Consider the following 17177-nt stretch of genomic DNA (forward strand, 5'->3'; position numbering starts at 1 on the left):
TGGTGGGATGGATGCATTTATTTTTTCCCTTTTCAAAGCAAAACATAAGCATGTTAGTGGAAACTTGTAGGTTTGATTGGGGGGGGGGGGGAAACACCTATAATTTTCAATCCAGTCAGTAGAATACTACCAATGCCAGTATCTCGCCCTCTGGCTCTAGTTTGTTCAGCGAGGGCCGGCACTCATTATACCTCCATCTAGACAAAGCGTTTATGTGTACAAAAAGAACCACCAGGGCCTTAACTGGTCATAGCCCTTTAGATGTGTGCAACGCTTGCTGCGAAGTGTAAAGTTGCCGCGGAGAAGGAAAAAAGAGCAACGTTTGGCATGGAAATGTGCCATTTTGAGGGTGGGGGAAAGATCCACAGCAGTGCTCAGGTTGCAGACAGGAACTGCCCATTCCCAGCTCTCTTAAGATGTCAAAAGGGCATTAGGGCAGCCACACCCATTAGCAAACAGAGGAGACAAGAGGTTTGCTTAAATTGCAGGCGTCTGAAGGGGGCAGAGTGTCTCCCAGCCCCTTTCTGACCACCTCCACTTGGTTTTTTGTCCTTAGAACCCCCTGAGCAGGGTTCTTTTGTGGGGAGGAGGGTTGGCTTCTTAAAATACCTGCTGACGAGCTCATTCTTCACAGACTGCTGAAATCCTGCTATTTCCTGCTTAGGGCTAACTAAAATAGAATTGACACACAAACACACATAACCAACTCCCAAGGTTCTCAGACATGAGCTTTCAAGTTGCAAGGAAAACCGCATGTGTGGAACCCCACAGCGGAAACACACGCTTGGGACATGGGCGAGCGGTTAGGAAGTGAAGAAGCAGCGGCAGGGGACAGGTTAAGTACATGCACACAACTTTTTCACTCTAAATCACTCACTCTCAAGGCAGGTTTCAGGGTTTGGTCACATGTGTTCACATGCAGTGCATAGTCAGGTATCAAGGCAGAAAACACTGGTTGTCAAGAGGAGAGGCATTTGGAAGAAGACAGGGAGAGGATGCAGGTTCAGTGCAGCACAAGGAACTGGGGCGTTTTGAATGAACTCGGTCGGGGACACCCAGCGTGGTAGTTTTGCAATTTCCCAGAAAGCTCCCTAGCCAGCAGGTCCTTGCTTTGATGCAAGCATCAACTTTTCTACTAAGCCCCAGGCACCTGAGATTTCAACAAGGCAAACCTTCATTGCATTTCCCATCCCTTAAGCATATTTCTCCCTCGCTTTCTGGACAGCCCTTCAAAGTCTGGACAATGCTCTTCATTAACTCAGCCCTCCGCCTATGATTCACTAGCCAAGGCCTCCCAGAGGTTTTACAACCTGGGGGACAGGCTTAGGACAAAGGCCTCAAAAACGACGCATCTCACAGAGATGCAGTTCTTGCACCCAAAGCCTTGGAGCTCTTCAACGCCAACATTCAGCAAGGCTCCTGGCACAAAACTTTCCAGCCGAGCAGAACTTTCCCACTCGGCTGGCAATTCTGCCACTTTGCAGCACGCACCTACCAAGAGGAGAGACTTCCTGCACGTGCTTTCAGCCAAGTGCCTCGAAATCAGGAAAGGGGGCCTGGGTCCAGGTGTACTTCTAGCTTACAAAAGAAGGCGCAAGGTCACAACATCCCTTCCTGCGCCCCCCCCCCCCCCCGGGGAAAAAAGAAATCTAAGGCTCTTGTCGTTTTGGTTTTTTTTTTGCACTTACTTTAAAATGATTTCAAGCAAACATCTAAAACTTGAACACAGTGTTCTCAGGTTATGCAGCAGAGAAGGGGAGGCTAAATACGGCCAGACAGCCAAGGAGTCACTACATACTGCCTATGAGTAGCTAGATAGCCAGCAGAGGGAAAGAACATCTTAAGGGCTGCCGATTGCTGTTGGCTAGTGCACTGGGGTAGGAAAGGCTCTGCAAACTGGTCGCTCATCCCTTGCTAGACTCTTGCGCCTGCTTCACCTGACAGGCGACTCTCCTTCAGCCCCCCCGGCCACCCCTCTGTGGCCAGTTTCAGTAAGGTCAGCTGCGGCCACCCCATCCCTCACTTGCCCCTCTTGCCTCTGCCCTTCCGGGACGAAGGCTTCCCAGGACCCCCCGCCGATGAGCCGGCTGACGATGCCATGGCAATATTGATCTGTCCATCTTGGATTTCCTGCCTAGCCTCAGCGGGGAGGTGATTGATCTTCTGCTGTGTCTCCAAGTAGAACATGACGTCCCGCAGTTGCTCCTGGACCTCCGTGATCTGCAGGTCCTTCTGCTCACATGTCTCCTTCAGCAGCTTCTCCTCCTCCTTCAGCTTGTTCTGGAGCAAGATCTGGTTGGCTCGCAGATACTTGTTCATTTCCTGCTCCTCCTTCAGCTCCGTGGTCAGCTTGGACACTTTGGTGTTTAGTTGGGTGCACCTGAAGGGCAGAGAAGGAGAGGAGAGGGAACTGTGTTACATTCAGTCTACTCCGTAGGCTGTGGGTATCAAACCGTAGTCCCAGAGGCCATGCCAAGGTAATTACTTCATTATGAATGCAGCACGCCAGCAACGCATGCACATTTGGCTTTTCATGTGCTTGGCAAAGCAATTTTAAAACATTTTAAAAGGGGGCAGGTGTCCAGGAAAAAAGACTTTGGTAATCCCACCTGCCATTGAACCCAATGTGGTGTGACTGCCCATGATTTTGGCCTCTTAAGAATAAACACAACACAAAGTACATACTTCCTTTCGACAGATTGCTTCTCTTTGACCAAGTCATTCAGTCTGTGCTCGAGCGAGTCGCATTTCTCAATCGTCTCTTTAAATTTAGTCTTCATGTTGTTAATCTGTTTTTAGGAAAAGAGGAAATGGCACTTTTCAAGCAGGCCAAAGTCTAATTGGGTGTTCTCTCCATAAGGGTTGACTGTTCTGGAGTGATTTCTAGACTCTGGCCATTTTCTGGGGGTGTCATTGAAGAAATTTAGGAGAGAGAAAACCAAGAACTACGTAAACAGTAATAATAATAATTTGAATTGGAGCTTGCTTGCTTCCTCCCCCTCCATTTTCCTTTTGGGTTGTGTGTTTAAAAACACACAACCCAAAAGGAAAATGGAGGGGGAGGAAGCATTGTAAGCCTGAGAACAAGGGTGGTCTTTTTGGGGGGAGCCTTTTCTCATGTGCATTATGCAAAGGGCCACAGTTCAGTGGCAGAGCACCTGCCTTACTTGCAGAAGGTCCCACGTTCAGTCCCCAAGCAGAGCTGGGAGAGAACCCTGCCTGAAATCATGGGAAACCATGTCTAGCCAGTGGGAAAAGTGGCAAGAGGGGGTGGTACACTCATGCCATGTTCATCCTCTGCCTCCAAAAGGCCTGGGTAAAAAAGTCTAGGATTCCGTTCAAAATCCCCCGACCCCTGAACTCAGGACCATCAGAGAAGATGCCAACTTGTTGGACCAACTTTAGTGGGAAGAGCAGTAGCACCAATTTGCCCAACCTCCCTCCACTACCAGCCCGCCACCAGCATTTCCTTCAACCTGCCATCCTCAGAAGAGCTGGACCCATAAGAAACTCACCTCTTCGGCCGTGTCCTTTTCTATTCGGACTATCTTGTTCTCCCAGTATATACGCTGGGACTCCAACTGACTTGTCAGCAAGTAAGAGTACTGTGTTCAGAGGGAAATAAGAGGCAATGAGAAGGCAATATTCCACAGGGGGAATGCCTGCATTTGACATGGGTCTAGGATTCTGCCCTAACATTCCCACAAACTTAACAACGACCTTGCAACTAAAAAGTGTGGGAATGTTTAGGAATGTGGATGAGTATATATTATTTTATATATATCATCCCAGCTTGTGAGCAAGCTCCAAACTTAGCAGTTACATTCCCTTCTAAAACACAGCAGAAAACGGTTGCATAGGCTTGCTAAAGCCTCTGTAAGAAATATATATTCCTGGTATATTCCCCTTCTTCCCTCTTAAAAGCAAAGACACAATACAGTACTGATTATTAGATATAATAGAGTTTACTTACAGTCATCCATGAGTTACAGTACAGGCTCAAAGAGGCAGATAAGCTTAGATAAATATATTTACATGTGGTGAAGCTGATTCCATAGGGGAACAGGCTTCACCTCTGCTTCTTTCAGCTGCAAGCTGAGAGAGAGCATCCTGCTTGTTCAAAAGACGAGGCAAAATGGAAAATCTTCTTTGGGATCTTGTTCCCAGGTAAGACCACACCTACTTCTGGTTCCTTTAACTCAGTCCAGGTAAACAGGAATTTAAGCCTGGAGGACTGAGTTACCTTCATGTCCACTCTAGCAGTGTTGGGTTTGGCTGCTCTGTGTTTACATCCCACAAAAAGGACCTGCGGCCTCAGTTGTCCGAGTGCCATTCAAACTTATGCATCAACGGGGCTGCCTGTTGTCTCCATTCATTTGGGTTACTTTGCACCACCCACCCAACTTTCACCAACCATTAAGGAAGCCAGAGAGAATGAGCAAAAGCAAGAGGGGAAGAAAACCAATGCGGACTTGCCTCTAGTTGTAATGCGTCAATCTTCTCTTCTTGGCATATGTCCCCCTCGCACTCATACTGAACTAGCTTCCCGTCTGTTTTGCTGGCCACTAGCCGGTGGACGTAATTGTCTAGAGAGAGAGAAATGCAACAACCCTGACTGACTAGCTCCAATTTCCTATTTGGAATTACAAATAGATACAGAAACCAGGATTAAATTTCAGTTACCAATTCTACCCATGCCCACCACACAACAAGCCCACCCTGTTGGTAATCTCGCAGGTGGAGCACTCTGCTCCTTCCAGTCTCGCCCTTCAGGAGGAGTTGGGCCCTGGAAATGAAGATGGCTGCACCGCTAAGCTTCTAGCAAGCTCAAGCTCAACTAACTTGCTTCCTGCAATTGTCCCACAGAAAGAATGCAGGACCCAGGACCCTTCTTGATTAAAAGTTCCATCTAACTTAGTATTGTCTATACCAGGGGTGTCCAACTCCCAAGAGACTGCGATCTACTCACAGAATAAAAAAACTGGCAGTGATCTTTATTATACTATTCACAACGTTGCGTCCATGGATGTTGTTGGATTACAACTCCCATCGTTCCTAGCCAGCATGCCCAGTGGTCGGGGCTTATGGGAGTTGTAGTTCAAGAACATCTGGGGACTTGAGGGTGAGAAAGGGCAGTCTATACTGATTGGCACGGGCTCTCCAGGGTTTTAGACGGGATATTCCCACCCGATGTGAAAATGCCAGGGAATGCAAGCAAAGCAGGTGCTCTGCTACTGAACTTTGGGATAACTTCAGTCCTGGCCTTTCTTCAGTTCTATCAGAGGAAGTATTCTACATATGATTTGCAGAGAATTCAGAGGACAATGCTACTGAATTTATGATACTGTCTCTGGGGGGTAATGGAAGGTTCTAGAGAAGATTGTGATGCTATCATAAACACAACAGGAAATGGAATTTGAACATATGGAACTGGGCATAAATTAAAGGATATATAACAAGGGGAGAAATTATGGAATATTATCCCAATATGTGGTTGCAGTGGAGATTTTATAACATGGCCACGGATGGAAGGATTTACTATTATTCTATATGGAGGAAGAGTGGTGAGAATTAACAGAGGTAAATATTAAAGAAAAAACATGGTTGACTTTTACCAGTAATAATAATAGTTTAGGAACCCCTCTTGGGCTTTTTGTGAGAAAAAGAAATGAATGATTCTGAGACACTTTGACTTAAAAGAAATACTGTTTAACAGAAAGTAGAAAAGATGGGTGTTATCATGGACTGAATGTCTTAATCTTTTCTTTTTCCCCCTGTAACTGGGCAGATGGAAAATCAAATGTCCTTTTGACTTTTCTGTAATGTTGCTTTTCCTTTTGTCTGTTGCTTTCTCTCTTTCCTCTCTTCTTGTTTCTTTCCTTTTCCACTTTTGTATCTCTCTTTTTCTTTTGAGTCATATGTTTGGGGCCTTTGCTAATGTCCAGGGATTGTGTACTCATGGGGGGTGGTTCATGGCTGATGGAGGTCAATGGGTGGGAGGCAGGGCAATATTGGTCTACCTGGGTGGGAGGCTGGGAGCAGAAAGGAAGGATCCCAGGTGAGAGCTGAGAGGGGTGCCTACCTTCTGTGGGTAGTGGGGGCTGAGAATGCCTTTAGGAAAGAACTCCGTACTGTTTCTTCGCAGTAATTATTTTACTGTATTTTGAAAAACTTCAATAAAAATCTTCTAACAACAACAAAGAACAGTGTTCTGTCTGGCTCAGTACTGCCTACACTGGCTGGTTGTGGCTCTCCAGGGTTTCAGATGCAGACTGAGGTCATTCCCAGCCCCTTTTTGAACTGAACCTGGGACTTCCCACATGCAGAGTAGATGCTCCACTTTCCCTAGATGGACCAAGAGCCTGACAAGGTACGAGACAGGTTCCTAAAGCAGATGGCTCGGCAGCTAAATACCGAAGCACAGATTTAAGGCTCAGCAATGGCTGTTCCTCAAGCAGTGTCAGGTAGAGGAAATACCTCCAGCATAGTCCCAGACTCTGTGATTGGTCAGCTGCATGGCATAGGTGTGCTGCGTCTCCTCAAAGTGCTTGTAGGCGTGCCGGCTAACGTAGCGCCCGCATCCAATGTGCCCGCAAATCAGACATATCCACAGGTTCTGCATGAAAAGAAGGATTGACGGTACTGAAGCTCAGAAAAAGCACACACACAGCCAGGCTCCAATCCTTACACTTGCTGCAAAGTCCCAGTGGAATGGAGAGTTTTGAGTAAACATGCAAAGGATCCCATCGTAGGGCACCGAGAGGAACAGAGGGACACTCAAAGGTGGGCTGGGGCACACTGGGACAGGGAGCAGACCCTGCTTGCTTATCAGGTGCATGAACCATTCACAACTGGGTGGACACCCACTGTGTCTTCTGATCCCTCCTTACTCCAACCCCTCTCCCAGTGAGATTTAAAAGTGCATTCAGGGTTGGTTAGTCTGGAGCGAATGGTTCCCTCTGTAAACAGCCCCCGCTGCAGACGATACAAGTATCAACATAAAAAATTGCCCCTGTTCTGTGCCCACTCACTTCTTGGACTCCACACTCAAAGCACTTGTTCTCCTCCACAGGTTCCGGCGTCTGGCAGTACCTGCACACAGGACACCTGGAAGAGGCAGGGGAGAGAGCAGTTGTTACAATCCAGGCTGATGAACTTGTGGGCGGCGGCGGAGCAGGGCAAATCCGGAGCGGCCCTGCAGGATCAGACCAAAGGCCTATATCTAGTCCCAGCACCTTGTTCTGACAGTGGCCTCTCAGAAGTCCACAAGCAGGACCCGGGCACAACACTCTCCCCAGCAATTGATCTATAGGCAGGCACCATGCCTCCAACACTGGAGGCAGTGTCGGGTTATGAACTGTTGGCTATTTTAGATGGGGACCTGCCCTACTGTACAGACTAAAAATACTGGTGTTTATATAGCCCATAAAAGTAACATGATTTGTTTTAAAAAGTCAAGTGAACACGCTAGATCAAACCAAGTTGTTTGGTGGTGGGTTGTTTAACCTACAGCCCTCCAGGACTTGTTGATCTCGTTCGCACCAGCCAGCAGGGCCATGGCTCATGGATGATGGGAGTTTCAGCTTAACAGCTTCTGGAGGAACTCCAGTTAGCCACCCCTGATTCAGGGCACTGGCAGGTTTTCTGGAACCCTCATATTTAGGGCCACTGCTACATGTTGGAAGGGCAACAAAATTGGGAAAGGCATGCAAACAGCTCTCTCTCTCTCTCTCCCCCCACTCCCCGGAGGCAATAGTCCAGAATGAAGAGAGCTTCTTACGTGGTATCTTCCCACCGCTGCAGACACTGGCTGTGGAAGCTGTGGTTGCAAAGCGTTGTGAGAATCCCATTGACGGACTCGTCCATTCTCTCTAGGCAGACAGTGCACTTGGGAAGCTCAGTCAGGTCCATGACAGGAAGACTGGCCCCCTGCAGAGGAGGAGGAAGGGGGGGAAAGGCACATACAGATTTGTCAGGGTGCTGCTTGATGGCACATACGACCAATCACATATTTACAGCATAGCTGTCAACTTTCCCTTTTTTTTGCAGGAAATTCCCTTATTCCAGCACTGTTTCCCACTGCAAAAAAGGGAAGGTTGACACCTATGATTTACAGTGGCAATGTGCTCATTTTTTCCCCCATTCTTCCTTTTGCCTTCCTAGTAGTGAAAAGGCATTCTAAGCCCACCGGACACTTTATGCAGAGGCCAAAAACAGCAGTGCTCATCCATGGCAGCACACAAAGCTGTAGTGCCCGAAAAACTGCTCATGGTATAAGCCAATGCACAAAGCAGACAGGAGGGCCAGGGGATTGGGGGAGCCAGAGGAAGGAAGAGCCCAAGTTAGAAACAAAAGATCATGTTTGGAGATAATGCTTTGATGGGAAAAATGAAGCCAGTGTCAGGTTAGCTAAAGTTCAAGCTAAACCTGATGCATATATGGCTTCCATTTCTCATACTTATTTACTCCTCATTTGTAGGTGCTAAACCATCAGCCGTTCACGGGATGCAGATTTCTAAATAGATTTCATAAACTAATGTGATTCCGTCTTTATTTTCTATTCCTTATTTGTCTTCCCAATGCACGTACTGGCTAATGGGAATTAATCGCAAGAGCCCTGCATTGGCTTTGCTGTCTTTGTTACTCTTTATTGCACCTTTCAGATGGTACAAAATGCCTGGAACACGCTCAATGCTTTCCGCCGACTGCATACAGCACAGGAAGATCGCTAATGGTGGAGAGGCTGTCATTCAATATGCCAATCCCACCCCCACCCCCTCCAATTACAGTGGTACCTTGGTTCTCGAATGGGTTAGTTGGCGAACAAAATGGCTTTCTTTCCTCTAAACATAGTCCTGGGCAGTGAACAATGATCAACAAACCCGGAAGTAAGTGTTCCGGTTTGCTAATGTTTTTCGGAAGCCGAACATCCGACATGGTCTCCACTTGAGTGCAGGAAGCTCCTGCAGCCAATCGGAAGCTGTGTCTTGGTTTCTGAACGGTTTGGGGAGTCAAACGGACTCCCAGAACGGATTATGCTTGAGAACCACTGTACTGATCTTCTCCCCAGACTTCCTCAGAACACAGCTTGGAAGCCACTGGGCAAAAGAATCAAGGTGTTTAAAAATGCACACAAACAGGGACAAGTTCTTTTGTAGACATTCACAGTTCCTGCTGGAACCTTGAGCTGCTGCATCCTGCTGGCTGAAGGGACCTGGGATCCTGAGAGGATGCCAGAGTTGGAAAAGTGTGAAGGAACTTACATCTTCTGACTTGAAGACCTCTGCCCTCTCCACGTAGACCAGCTGGCAAACATCCTCTTCTATGGAATTGAACTGCCGGCCATTGCAAGTCATGTAGAAGCTGTCTGCATCTGCCTACAATTAAAGCCAAGGAGAAGAGACCGAGCTGTTTGGATGGAGAGAGCATAGCCCACGGCAGTGAAGAACAGCACAGAGGCATCTGTGCCAATAGGAGACAAGCTGAGACTGCTTCCCAGGCCAGTGGTGCTCACACAGTTCCCTCAGAATCTAGAACATTTTCTAAAGGAAATAAGTATTTATAATGCACACATCCTAACTCTGCTGAAAGCTCAGATACTGCTGCAAATCCAAATTATATTTTGAAAGCACCTGGAGCTTTAAACACCAAGATTAAGCCAGGACTGGATAAGATATAAACTTTATAGGTACCGGAATCAAGCTAAAAACCCAGATTCAAGTTTTAAGGTGCCTGGGGTTTTCCATATATGGATACTGCTATATTCCAATAGATTAAATCCTAATTTCACAAATGCACATGGAATACTTTTATGGGTTTTCTGGTCAAAGAATCGGGTTTTATTGGAGACAGCCCACCTCCAGCTCCTCTGCTTCTTGCCACTTTAATGCTCAGTCAGAATCCCCCAAGCCCACCTGAGTCAGTGCTTCAAGTCAAACATACAAACTGAATCATTTTAGACAACTGCAAACTGCTTGTGTTGTGTCCAGTAACAGACTCCAAACAGCCCTGAATTGCAAATGGTTTCAAATCAGCAACTGGATCCAAAGCCCTGAGTGTCTCCAAAGAAGTAAAGCTGGCAAAAAAGGTTGTACTTTCCCGTAAAAGCCAACCCTCCCTACCAAGGAACCAAACGGCAGAGACCTTAACTTAACTCACTCTCCTCCAAAAGTCTTAACACTCTAACACAGATGTCAGGGATTGTCTGGCTCCTCGCGAGGAGAGGGCGAGGGGAGGTCCTACTCGGGAGGAGAGCCGGGGCAGAGGTATTCCTTGGGAGGAGTGAGGGGAGAGAGGTCCTCCTCCCGAGGAGGAATGGGACAGGAGGACTACTCAAGGGGAAGGGCTAGGAGGAGGTCCTACTCACGAGGAGGGCAGGGAAAGAGGTCCTCCTCGGGAGGAGGACTGGGAAAGCAGCCCTTCACGAGAGGAAGTCTCACTAAGTTACAGGGAACCAAAGCCACTTCTGTCAACTGACTCCTCCTCCTCCAGCATTTCCCCTGAAGTCTCTCCAAGGGGGGGGGAGGAGGTGCAGAGGGTTGGAGACACTGGGCAAAGACCCAGCACTGCCAGCCAGAGAGGATTTGAGGAAGAGATGCCGCTTCCAGCACCAACACAGCATGGGGGGGGGGGGTGTCAGGAGGCAACACAGACATCGTTTTAGGGTGCTGAGACTTTGGTGCTGGGTGGGAAACAGAAGAGCGGCACTTCCAGATTCTTCAAGCGACTGAGCGGTCATGTTTGGAACTAGCTCTACACTGTAAATAGGAATGCACAATAAATAGTCTTAGCAACTGAAGGCTCTGTCGTTACTCATGAGCAACCCTTGGAAGGATCCTGACAACAGCCTTCCCCAATCTGGTAACCTCCAGATGTTTCAGATTGATGGGAGTTGTAGTCAAAGCACATGGAGGGCACCCAGTTGGGGATAGGTTTTCCAGCCCTCAGAACAATCACACAGAAGGTACCTATGGATAGCATAGCCAGTTAAACCATTTAAGACGGCATATGGGGCACATGAGCTGGGGTGGGTGGGTCTCACAGACCTTCATGAACCTAAAATGGACTCCAGTAGCTCTGGGCTGCATCCAGGTGCTCCACAACAGCAGTTTTAGGAAGGTACATGCAGAAGAGCATAGGTTTTACTGCTGAATGTGCCTCAGTGAATGGTTAAACCTGGTCAGTGGTTACTTGGGTTTAAAATTGGTTTCATTTTTTTCTGGGGTTAAAGTGTCCTTGTGAATCTTGTTAACTACTTCTGGCATCCTGGGAAGAAGAAACAGCTGGGTGTTGGGCATCCTTTATAAAGCATTCTTTGAAAGCACTGAGTACTTTGAGAAAACTGCCCCCCTCTGGGGCCAAAGTAACATTTCATCTCTTGACTTTTTACCTGTGTACTAAATTTGATCAGGACCATGTACTGGTTTGGGGTGGAGTCTCGTATGATCTTCATGTGCTCGATGACGTCATAAAAGGAAGCCACAAACTTCATGAGGTCATGGCTGGTCATCGTGGCAGGCACCGTGAGAATGCACAGCATGGCACTGCGCCGTACGTCTTCTTTCAAGGAGGTCATCTTACTGCATGAGATGGGAATTAGAATGGTCAGTATGTTCGCCGGCATTTTGAAAACCTCAACCCACCAGTGAAAGCCTTAATTAAAAAGCACCAATGTATTATGAATCTACTTCACCCAAAGGCTCCCACAGTACAGATAATTTGTATAACAGGGTCTTCTGAAGAGGAAATGTACTACCTCGGTCACTTTCCTGAAAAATTGCACTAATCAACCCAAGGGCAGCCAATGTGGTGTCCCTCTAGAGGTTTTGAACTCCAGCTCCCATCATCCTGGCCATTGGCCATGTTGGCTGGGGCTGATGGGAGCTGGAGTCCAAAACATTTGGCATCACGCTGGCTACTTCTGGATTAATCTGTAACTTCGTTTCATTATAGGTTTGTCAACCCCACTGAACCTGGTTACCTATTATTGAAAATCACTGCTGTGATAACGAACAGTACAGCAGAAAGGCTCATCTCAACTTCGCAAAGAAGATGATCAGCGAAGGAAGATGGACTTCCCCGGCAGGCAGCTGCGAGCCACTATGGATCTTCTTTTACAACGGGGGTAGGCAACCGCCAGCCTGTGGCCCAATCTTGGCCCACCAGGCCATTTCCCCTAAACCATTCCCATCAGCAGGCTTCAAGGTTCAATGCACCACTGGCTACATGCATCTGATGAGCAGAGATTGGTGCTAGAGTGGCATGAGAATGAGAACTTAAAAGGAAAGGGATGGGGGAGAAACTCACAAAAGCTTATGTAAGGCTCCTCCCACTTCCCCTTTTAGATTGGCATGAAAGGTACTTTGACAGGTGGTCAAATTTGGTCCCCTAGACAGATCCTCCTAAGTACCTTACGCGTGGAGCCAAAATGTTCCCCACCCGATGTCAGGAACAGGCAGGCCACTGTCTCCCAGAACCAGGAAGGAATTGACAAGGGATGCAGAGAAAGTTTCTATGTAGGAGTGCTCTCTGGCTGTGTGCACACAGCCCATTAGGGAAGGATACATAAACTGGGGTGAAGGAAAGGGGGGCCCTGTTTCAACTGCTGCATAGTCCAGAGAGCTCAGACCTGGAAATAGCTGCCTAAATTCTACACTGGTGTGCGTAGGTATTCAGAGCTGCAGAAGCGACTGTAAATGTTATCTTTAACAATAAATACTTTACTATCTCCTGTGTGCATTCCTTGGCTGTGAACCACCCATGGCTGCCCCCACCCTACAATGTGCAGCAGCTGAAAGAATAGCTACAGTACACTCTTGAGGCCCAAGACTCAGGGCAGTGTTCAAAATATGAGCAACCGATTTGCACCCTGAAATATCCCAGAGCCTTCTTCGGTATACAGGGGCTGCATAGCAATGCACAGGGTTCCTAAACAGGTAACAGGCGTTTCCTAATTGGTAGAGAACCACCACTGTAAAGAAACTAGTGCAAGCTTGTGCTGTCAAACATAACAGATGTTGAACCAAAGTGTATGTAAATATTTCAAACAAACAAAGCACTTTCCCCCCAAACACTTTCCCACACCCTTTAAAGCATCAGTTAAGGCAATTTTAACCTGCCTCCCTGGACTTTATCCTGCTGCTACTTTCTTTTATTGCACTTTTAAAAAAATGACTAAACCAGAGTTACCTCTCTTCCAAAATAAATAAAAATAAAAATCCAGGAACTGGATTTATCACATTTCTAAGAGTACCTAGGGATTTGCCTTAAATCAGGTTCAGTTTGGCCTAGTATTGTCTATGCTGGCTGGCAATATGTGTGCTCTTCCGCTGACTTAAAAGCCCTTCCCCTAAGGGAGCAGGAGTTTCACAATAACCATACATGGCTTGGATCTGTGACCCGCTTCGCACAAGCCACATAAGAGAAGCACTTCCTTACTTTGTCTTGTAGAGGTGCATGATGCCATGAACTATTTCAACCGAAGGGTTTCCACTGAAAAAGGAAATCTGGTCTGGAAGCTGCTTCGAGGGGGAATCCGGTGCTGTCCCAACACCCCCACTTTGGCCATTATGTTTACTTCGGTCATCGGGGGAGGATGCCTCAGACGCTTTGCCTTCCTCCATCATTGCTTTCAACGCTTCTTTTTTTCATGAATCAAGAAAAGAATAGGTCAGACACTGCCTGCATGAAAAATTCAACTGCTCTTCTAAAACACTATTTCCACACATTATAAAGGGAATCTACTCAGAAAGGGCCCTTTGTAAATTGTGTACATCAATGACTACTTCCAAGCCGCAGTTCACTATTTATCCACCCGGGAGCATGTCCAGCAGAGTCAGTGAAACCAATTTGAGGGTTTTGAGTAAGTGACTTGCAAACTGGTCCTCTAGACCAGTGTTTCCCAACCTTGGGCCTCCAGCTGTTTTTGGACTACAGCTCCCATCATCCCTAGCTAGCAAGGCCAGTGGTCAGGGACGATGGGAGTTGTAGGCCAAAAACAGCTGGAGGCCCAAGGTTGGGGAACACTGCTCTAGACTATTTAGTCATAGAAAGGATCAAGAGGCCACTGACAGCTCAATTCCATGCATACTGATTCCAAAGCAAGCTCCAGTGTGCCAATGGGTATTCCTTCCAAATAAGTGTGTTTAGGATTACAGCTCTAACCTAGCAGCCAAACGGTAAAGGCCGCAAAACAGCCCCTAACAATTAGAAACATTTCTCAGGTTATGTTTGATCACAAAAGGTTGCATCCGATGAAGGTGTTCCATTCGCACAAGGACTTCTGCATGTGCAACAGAACTTCCCCTCCCTCTTTTCTCCCTACCCCCACAACCAAAACCTGCTCCAGAGGATTGCAGGAAAACCCAGAACAGATTTGAGTGGCTCAAAGGGGTGGGGAGGACAGGGAGGGGAAGGTCTGTTATGCTCATGCAAATCCTTTCATGCAGTTCAAAGCATTGTAAGGCAGGAAAATTAATCCCCGATTATTCATTACTTCTTCATATCATTGTAGGATTATTAGAATGGGCTTTCCCTATCTGACTCCCCCTAGACCAGTGTTTCCCAACCTTGGATCTCCAGCTGCTTTTGGACTACAACTCCCATCATCCCTAGCTAACAAGACCAGTGGTCAGGGATGATGGGAACAGTAGTCTGGAAACAGCTGGAGCCCTAAAGTTGGGAAACACTGCTCTAGACTACCAAGTCCCATCAACCAAAGCCAACATGGACAATGGTCAAAGATGCTGGGAGTTGTAGTTTAAAACATCTGGAAGGCATCTTGTTCAATACCCCTTCAATAGGAAGGCATCAGTTCTGAGAACACTTTAAAACTTTAGAGCAATCTTGCAAACAAATCTACAGAAGTTGCAGGCTCATAACCATTCACTGTTTGGGGCATGTCCTCGTCTCTAAGAAACAAGGGCCGAGAGCCAGCTCTATTCCTGTCCTGCCCTCTTTCCAGTAACAACAACAAAGAGTTTTCCTGTTTGGTCAATTAGTTCATTCTTTCTTGATACGGGGAGTGGCACTTAACAAGTCTGATTTAAGAGTGGTCCTGTTGTATGGCTAAGTGGAAAGGAAAACACTCACACCATCATATGCATGTAACTGGCTCTGCCTGACACTCACTCTGATAGTTGTACATTTTCTTGAAGCGTAAACTTGCATCTGCATTCTGCCTAGGATCGCATGGAAGCATCATACCAGTACCTGCATCAGGCTTTATAGTCTCAATGATCATATCAGTCATCTCCCTGCGGCCAATGTGCTGGTGAATGATAGCTGCTTTCTCGACAGGTTCCTTTCCATCTAAGGAGGCTGTGGCAGCTGCTAGTGATTTCTCCTGGATTTCCTCATCAGACATTTCAGTGGCTAAACAAAAACAGGGATGTGTATTATTATAATAGCTATCCACAAGCTAGAACAAAAGCAAACACGCCCTGCCAAATCTAAATGATTATATCCATTGCAGTTGAACTAGCCTATTAATTCATTCTTCTTTAAACTTGTTGGAAACTATCCAGAGTGGCTGGGGCAACCCAGTCAGATGGGTGGAGTACAAATAATAATTAAATGTTTCCTGCCTCCTATTGGTTTAGCATTTGGGCTGCAAGACACCTGTGACATCATTTAGCTGACATCAAGAGGCACTTGTAAATACAAATCAGGTCATGAGCAAAGCATTACACACACACACAGGCAGTGTAACACAGATATCTGGACAAAATAAAATAAAAAATTCTTTCCAGTAGCACCTTAAAGACCAACTAAGTTTGTTAAGTTAGTTGGTCTCTAAGGTGCTACTGGAAAGAATATTTTATTTTGTTTTGACTATGGCAGACCAACACGGCTACCCACCTGTAACAGATATCTGGGTTTTCCTGTTAGAACAATTGATAGGATGCTTAATTAGACAACTGCCACCACAATATTATTATGAAAGGGCCCTGTTTGATGGGGTCTCTGTCATGTGCTTCCCCCATCTCCTTCTTGCCATTATATTAAGTTGTTTTTAACAATTTGTCATGTACAATAACAGACATACATAGAAACCAGTAGTCTGTGTAGCATTACCCAGGGGAAAAAATAAACTTTCTCTTACATTTTCTAAGATGTCACAGATGAAGACGAGGCCACACTTCTATACCTGTGACTGCCTATTTTAACACATAATTATTACTTCAAGTGTACATCCTGCATTCCCAAACATATCACAAGGATTTGTCCTGTGTTGTCCACACATACTCTGCATTAGCTTCTCTGGCATCGGCTTCTGCCAGAGGGCTGATTAGTAAACCAAGCACACCAACTTTCATATATAACTGTTGCTGGAGGGGGAGCCCTTTTTTCATTTGAAACATTATCATGCTCTATGTAAATCGATACCAGTAACTCTTCATAGTAAATAGCAACAATATGAAGTTTGTCATTAACTTGGGAGCACTGCTCAACATTATCTACTTCAACCGGCATCATCTCTGTGTGATCTCAGCTACAGAGGCATCTGCTCTTGGTGCCTTTTAACTAAAGGACATAATTTGGTTAGGCTTTGTACCTTTGGGGATAAAAAAATAACAATTGCTGTACTTTAAAAGTTGTACTTTTTTCTTGTAAAACACACTGGGGGTCATTGTAATAGAGTAATTTTTAAAATATTTATGTTTTATAACTAAAGGATATAATTCGGTTATGCTTTCTACCTGGGGGGGGGGACTTGCTGTGCTTTAACTTGTGCTTTTTAATTGTAAAACACTGGGGGTCATTATAGCACAATAATTAAAAAATATATATGTTTTAATCCCTCTCTGACCAAATTCCCTCCCTTTCTCCCCCCCCCCCGGCTTGTTTCCCCCTCATTCTCTCCCGAGCCCCCTCACCGGCCGCGCTGTAAGGAAAGCCGCCCGGCACGGGCGAAGTCTCGGCCAGCTCCAAGCGAAGGACCACCAGCGACACACTCATAGGGCCCGCCCTGGAGGGGCTCCCGAGCCCGCGGGGCCCGAGCGGGGCAGGGGAAGGGGAAAAGAGGCCCAAACCGCCCCTGAGGCGCCGGCTGTGGCTCCTGCTGTTGTTCCGCCGCCTTCGCCGCCGCAGCTCCCTAGGATTATGAGCCACTTCCGCCCCCTGGCTCCCTGACCCTTGACCCACGCGCGCGCAGGCGCAGAGGGGGGGGCGGAGCG

At 46.9% G+C, this 17177-nt stretch overlaps 1 protein-coding gene and 1 long non-coding RNA gene across 4 annotated transcripts in view; one reads left to right on the forward strand and one right to left on the reverse strand.

Moving 5' to 3' along the window:
• The window catches only part of LOC117052385, a 31108-nt gene extending 18833 nt beyond the window's left edge, over positions 1 to 12275 (forward strand). The window contains exon 3 of the long non-coding RNA XR_004427254.1: positions 11953 to 12275. This is a non-coding gene — a long non-coding RNA (uncharacterized LOC117052385). The remainder of the gene's footprint in view (positions 1 to 11952) is intronic.
• Positions 1673 to 17122, reverse strand: BRAP (BRCA1 associated protein). 3 transcript variants are annotated; one of them, XM_033159267.1, is made up of 12 exons: positions 16878 to 17122; positions 15211 to 15372; positions 13438 to 13639; positions 11390 to 11579; positions 9264 to 9377; positions 7781 to 7929; positions 7032 to 7107; positions 6478 to 6616; positions 4477 to 4586; positions 3516 to 3605; positions 2686 to 2789; positions 1673 to 2380 (listed from the first exon to the last, which is right to left on the reverse strand). In XM_033159267.1, the coding sequence occupies exons 1-12, from the start codon at positions 16957 to 16959 to the stop codon at positions 2020 to 2022; spliced, it is 1779 nt and encodes a 592-aa protein (XP_033015158.1). In that variant the 5' UTR covers positions 16960 to 17122; the 3' UTR covers positions 1673 to 2019. The 3 variants fall into 3 exon arrangements, with proteins under 3 accessions (XP_033015158.1, XP_033015156.1, XP_033015157.1); XM_033159265.1 differs by having other exon boundaries at positions 13438 to 13636; positions 16878 to 17086; XM_033159266.1 differs by lacking the exon at positions 16878 to 17122 and having other exon boundaries at positions 13438 to 13680; positions 15211 to 15336.
• Between the last annotated feature and the right edge of the window lie 55 nt (positions 17123 to 17177).

The sequence above is a fragment of the Lacerta agilis genome, chromosome 8, assembly GCF_009819535.1.
Source record: "Lacerta agilis isolate rLacAgi1 chromosome 8, rLacAgi1.pri, whole genome shotgun sequence".
Taxonomy (NCBI): Eukaryota; Metazoa; Chordata; class Lepidosauria; order Squamata; family Lacertidae; genus Lacerta; species Lacerta agilis.

What these genes read in the sequence shown, in the direction of transcription:
- BRAP (XM_033159267.1), bottom strand. Translation starts at nt 16,959, where the DNA reads ATGAGTGTGTCGCTGGTGGTCCTTCGCTTGGAGCTGGCCGAGACTTCG. An exon ending in TTGACGCATTACAACTAGAG is followed by an intron (nt 3,606 to 4,476) that starts GCAAGTCCGCAT and finishes CTCTGAACACAG; the next exon opens with TACTCTTACTTGCTGACAAG. An exon ending in AAAAGGACACGGCCGAAGAG is followed by an intron (nt 2,790 to 3,515) that starts GTGAGTTTCTTA and finishes TCCTAAAAACAG; the next exon opens with ATTAACAACATGAAGACTAA.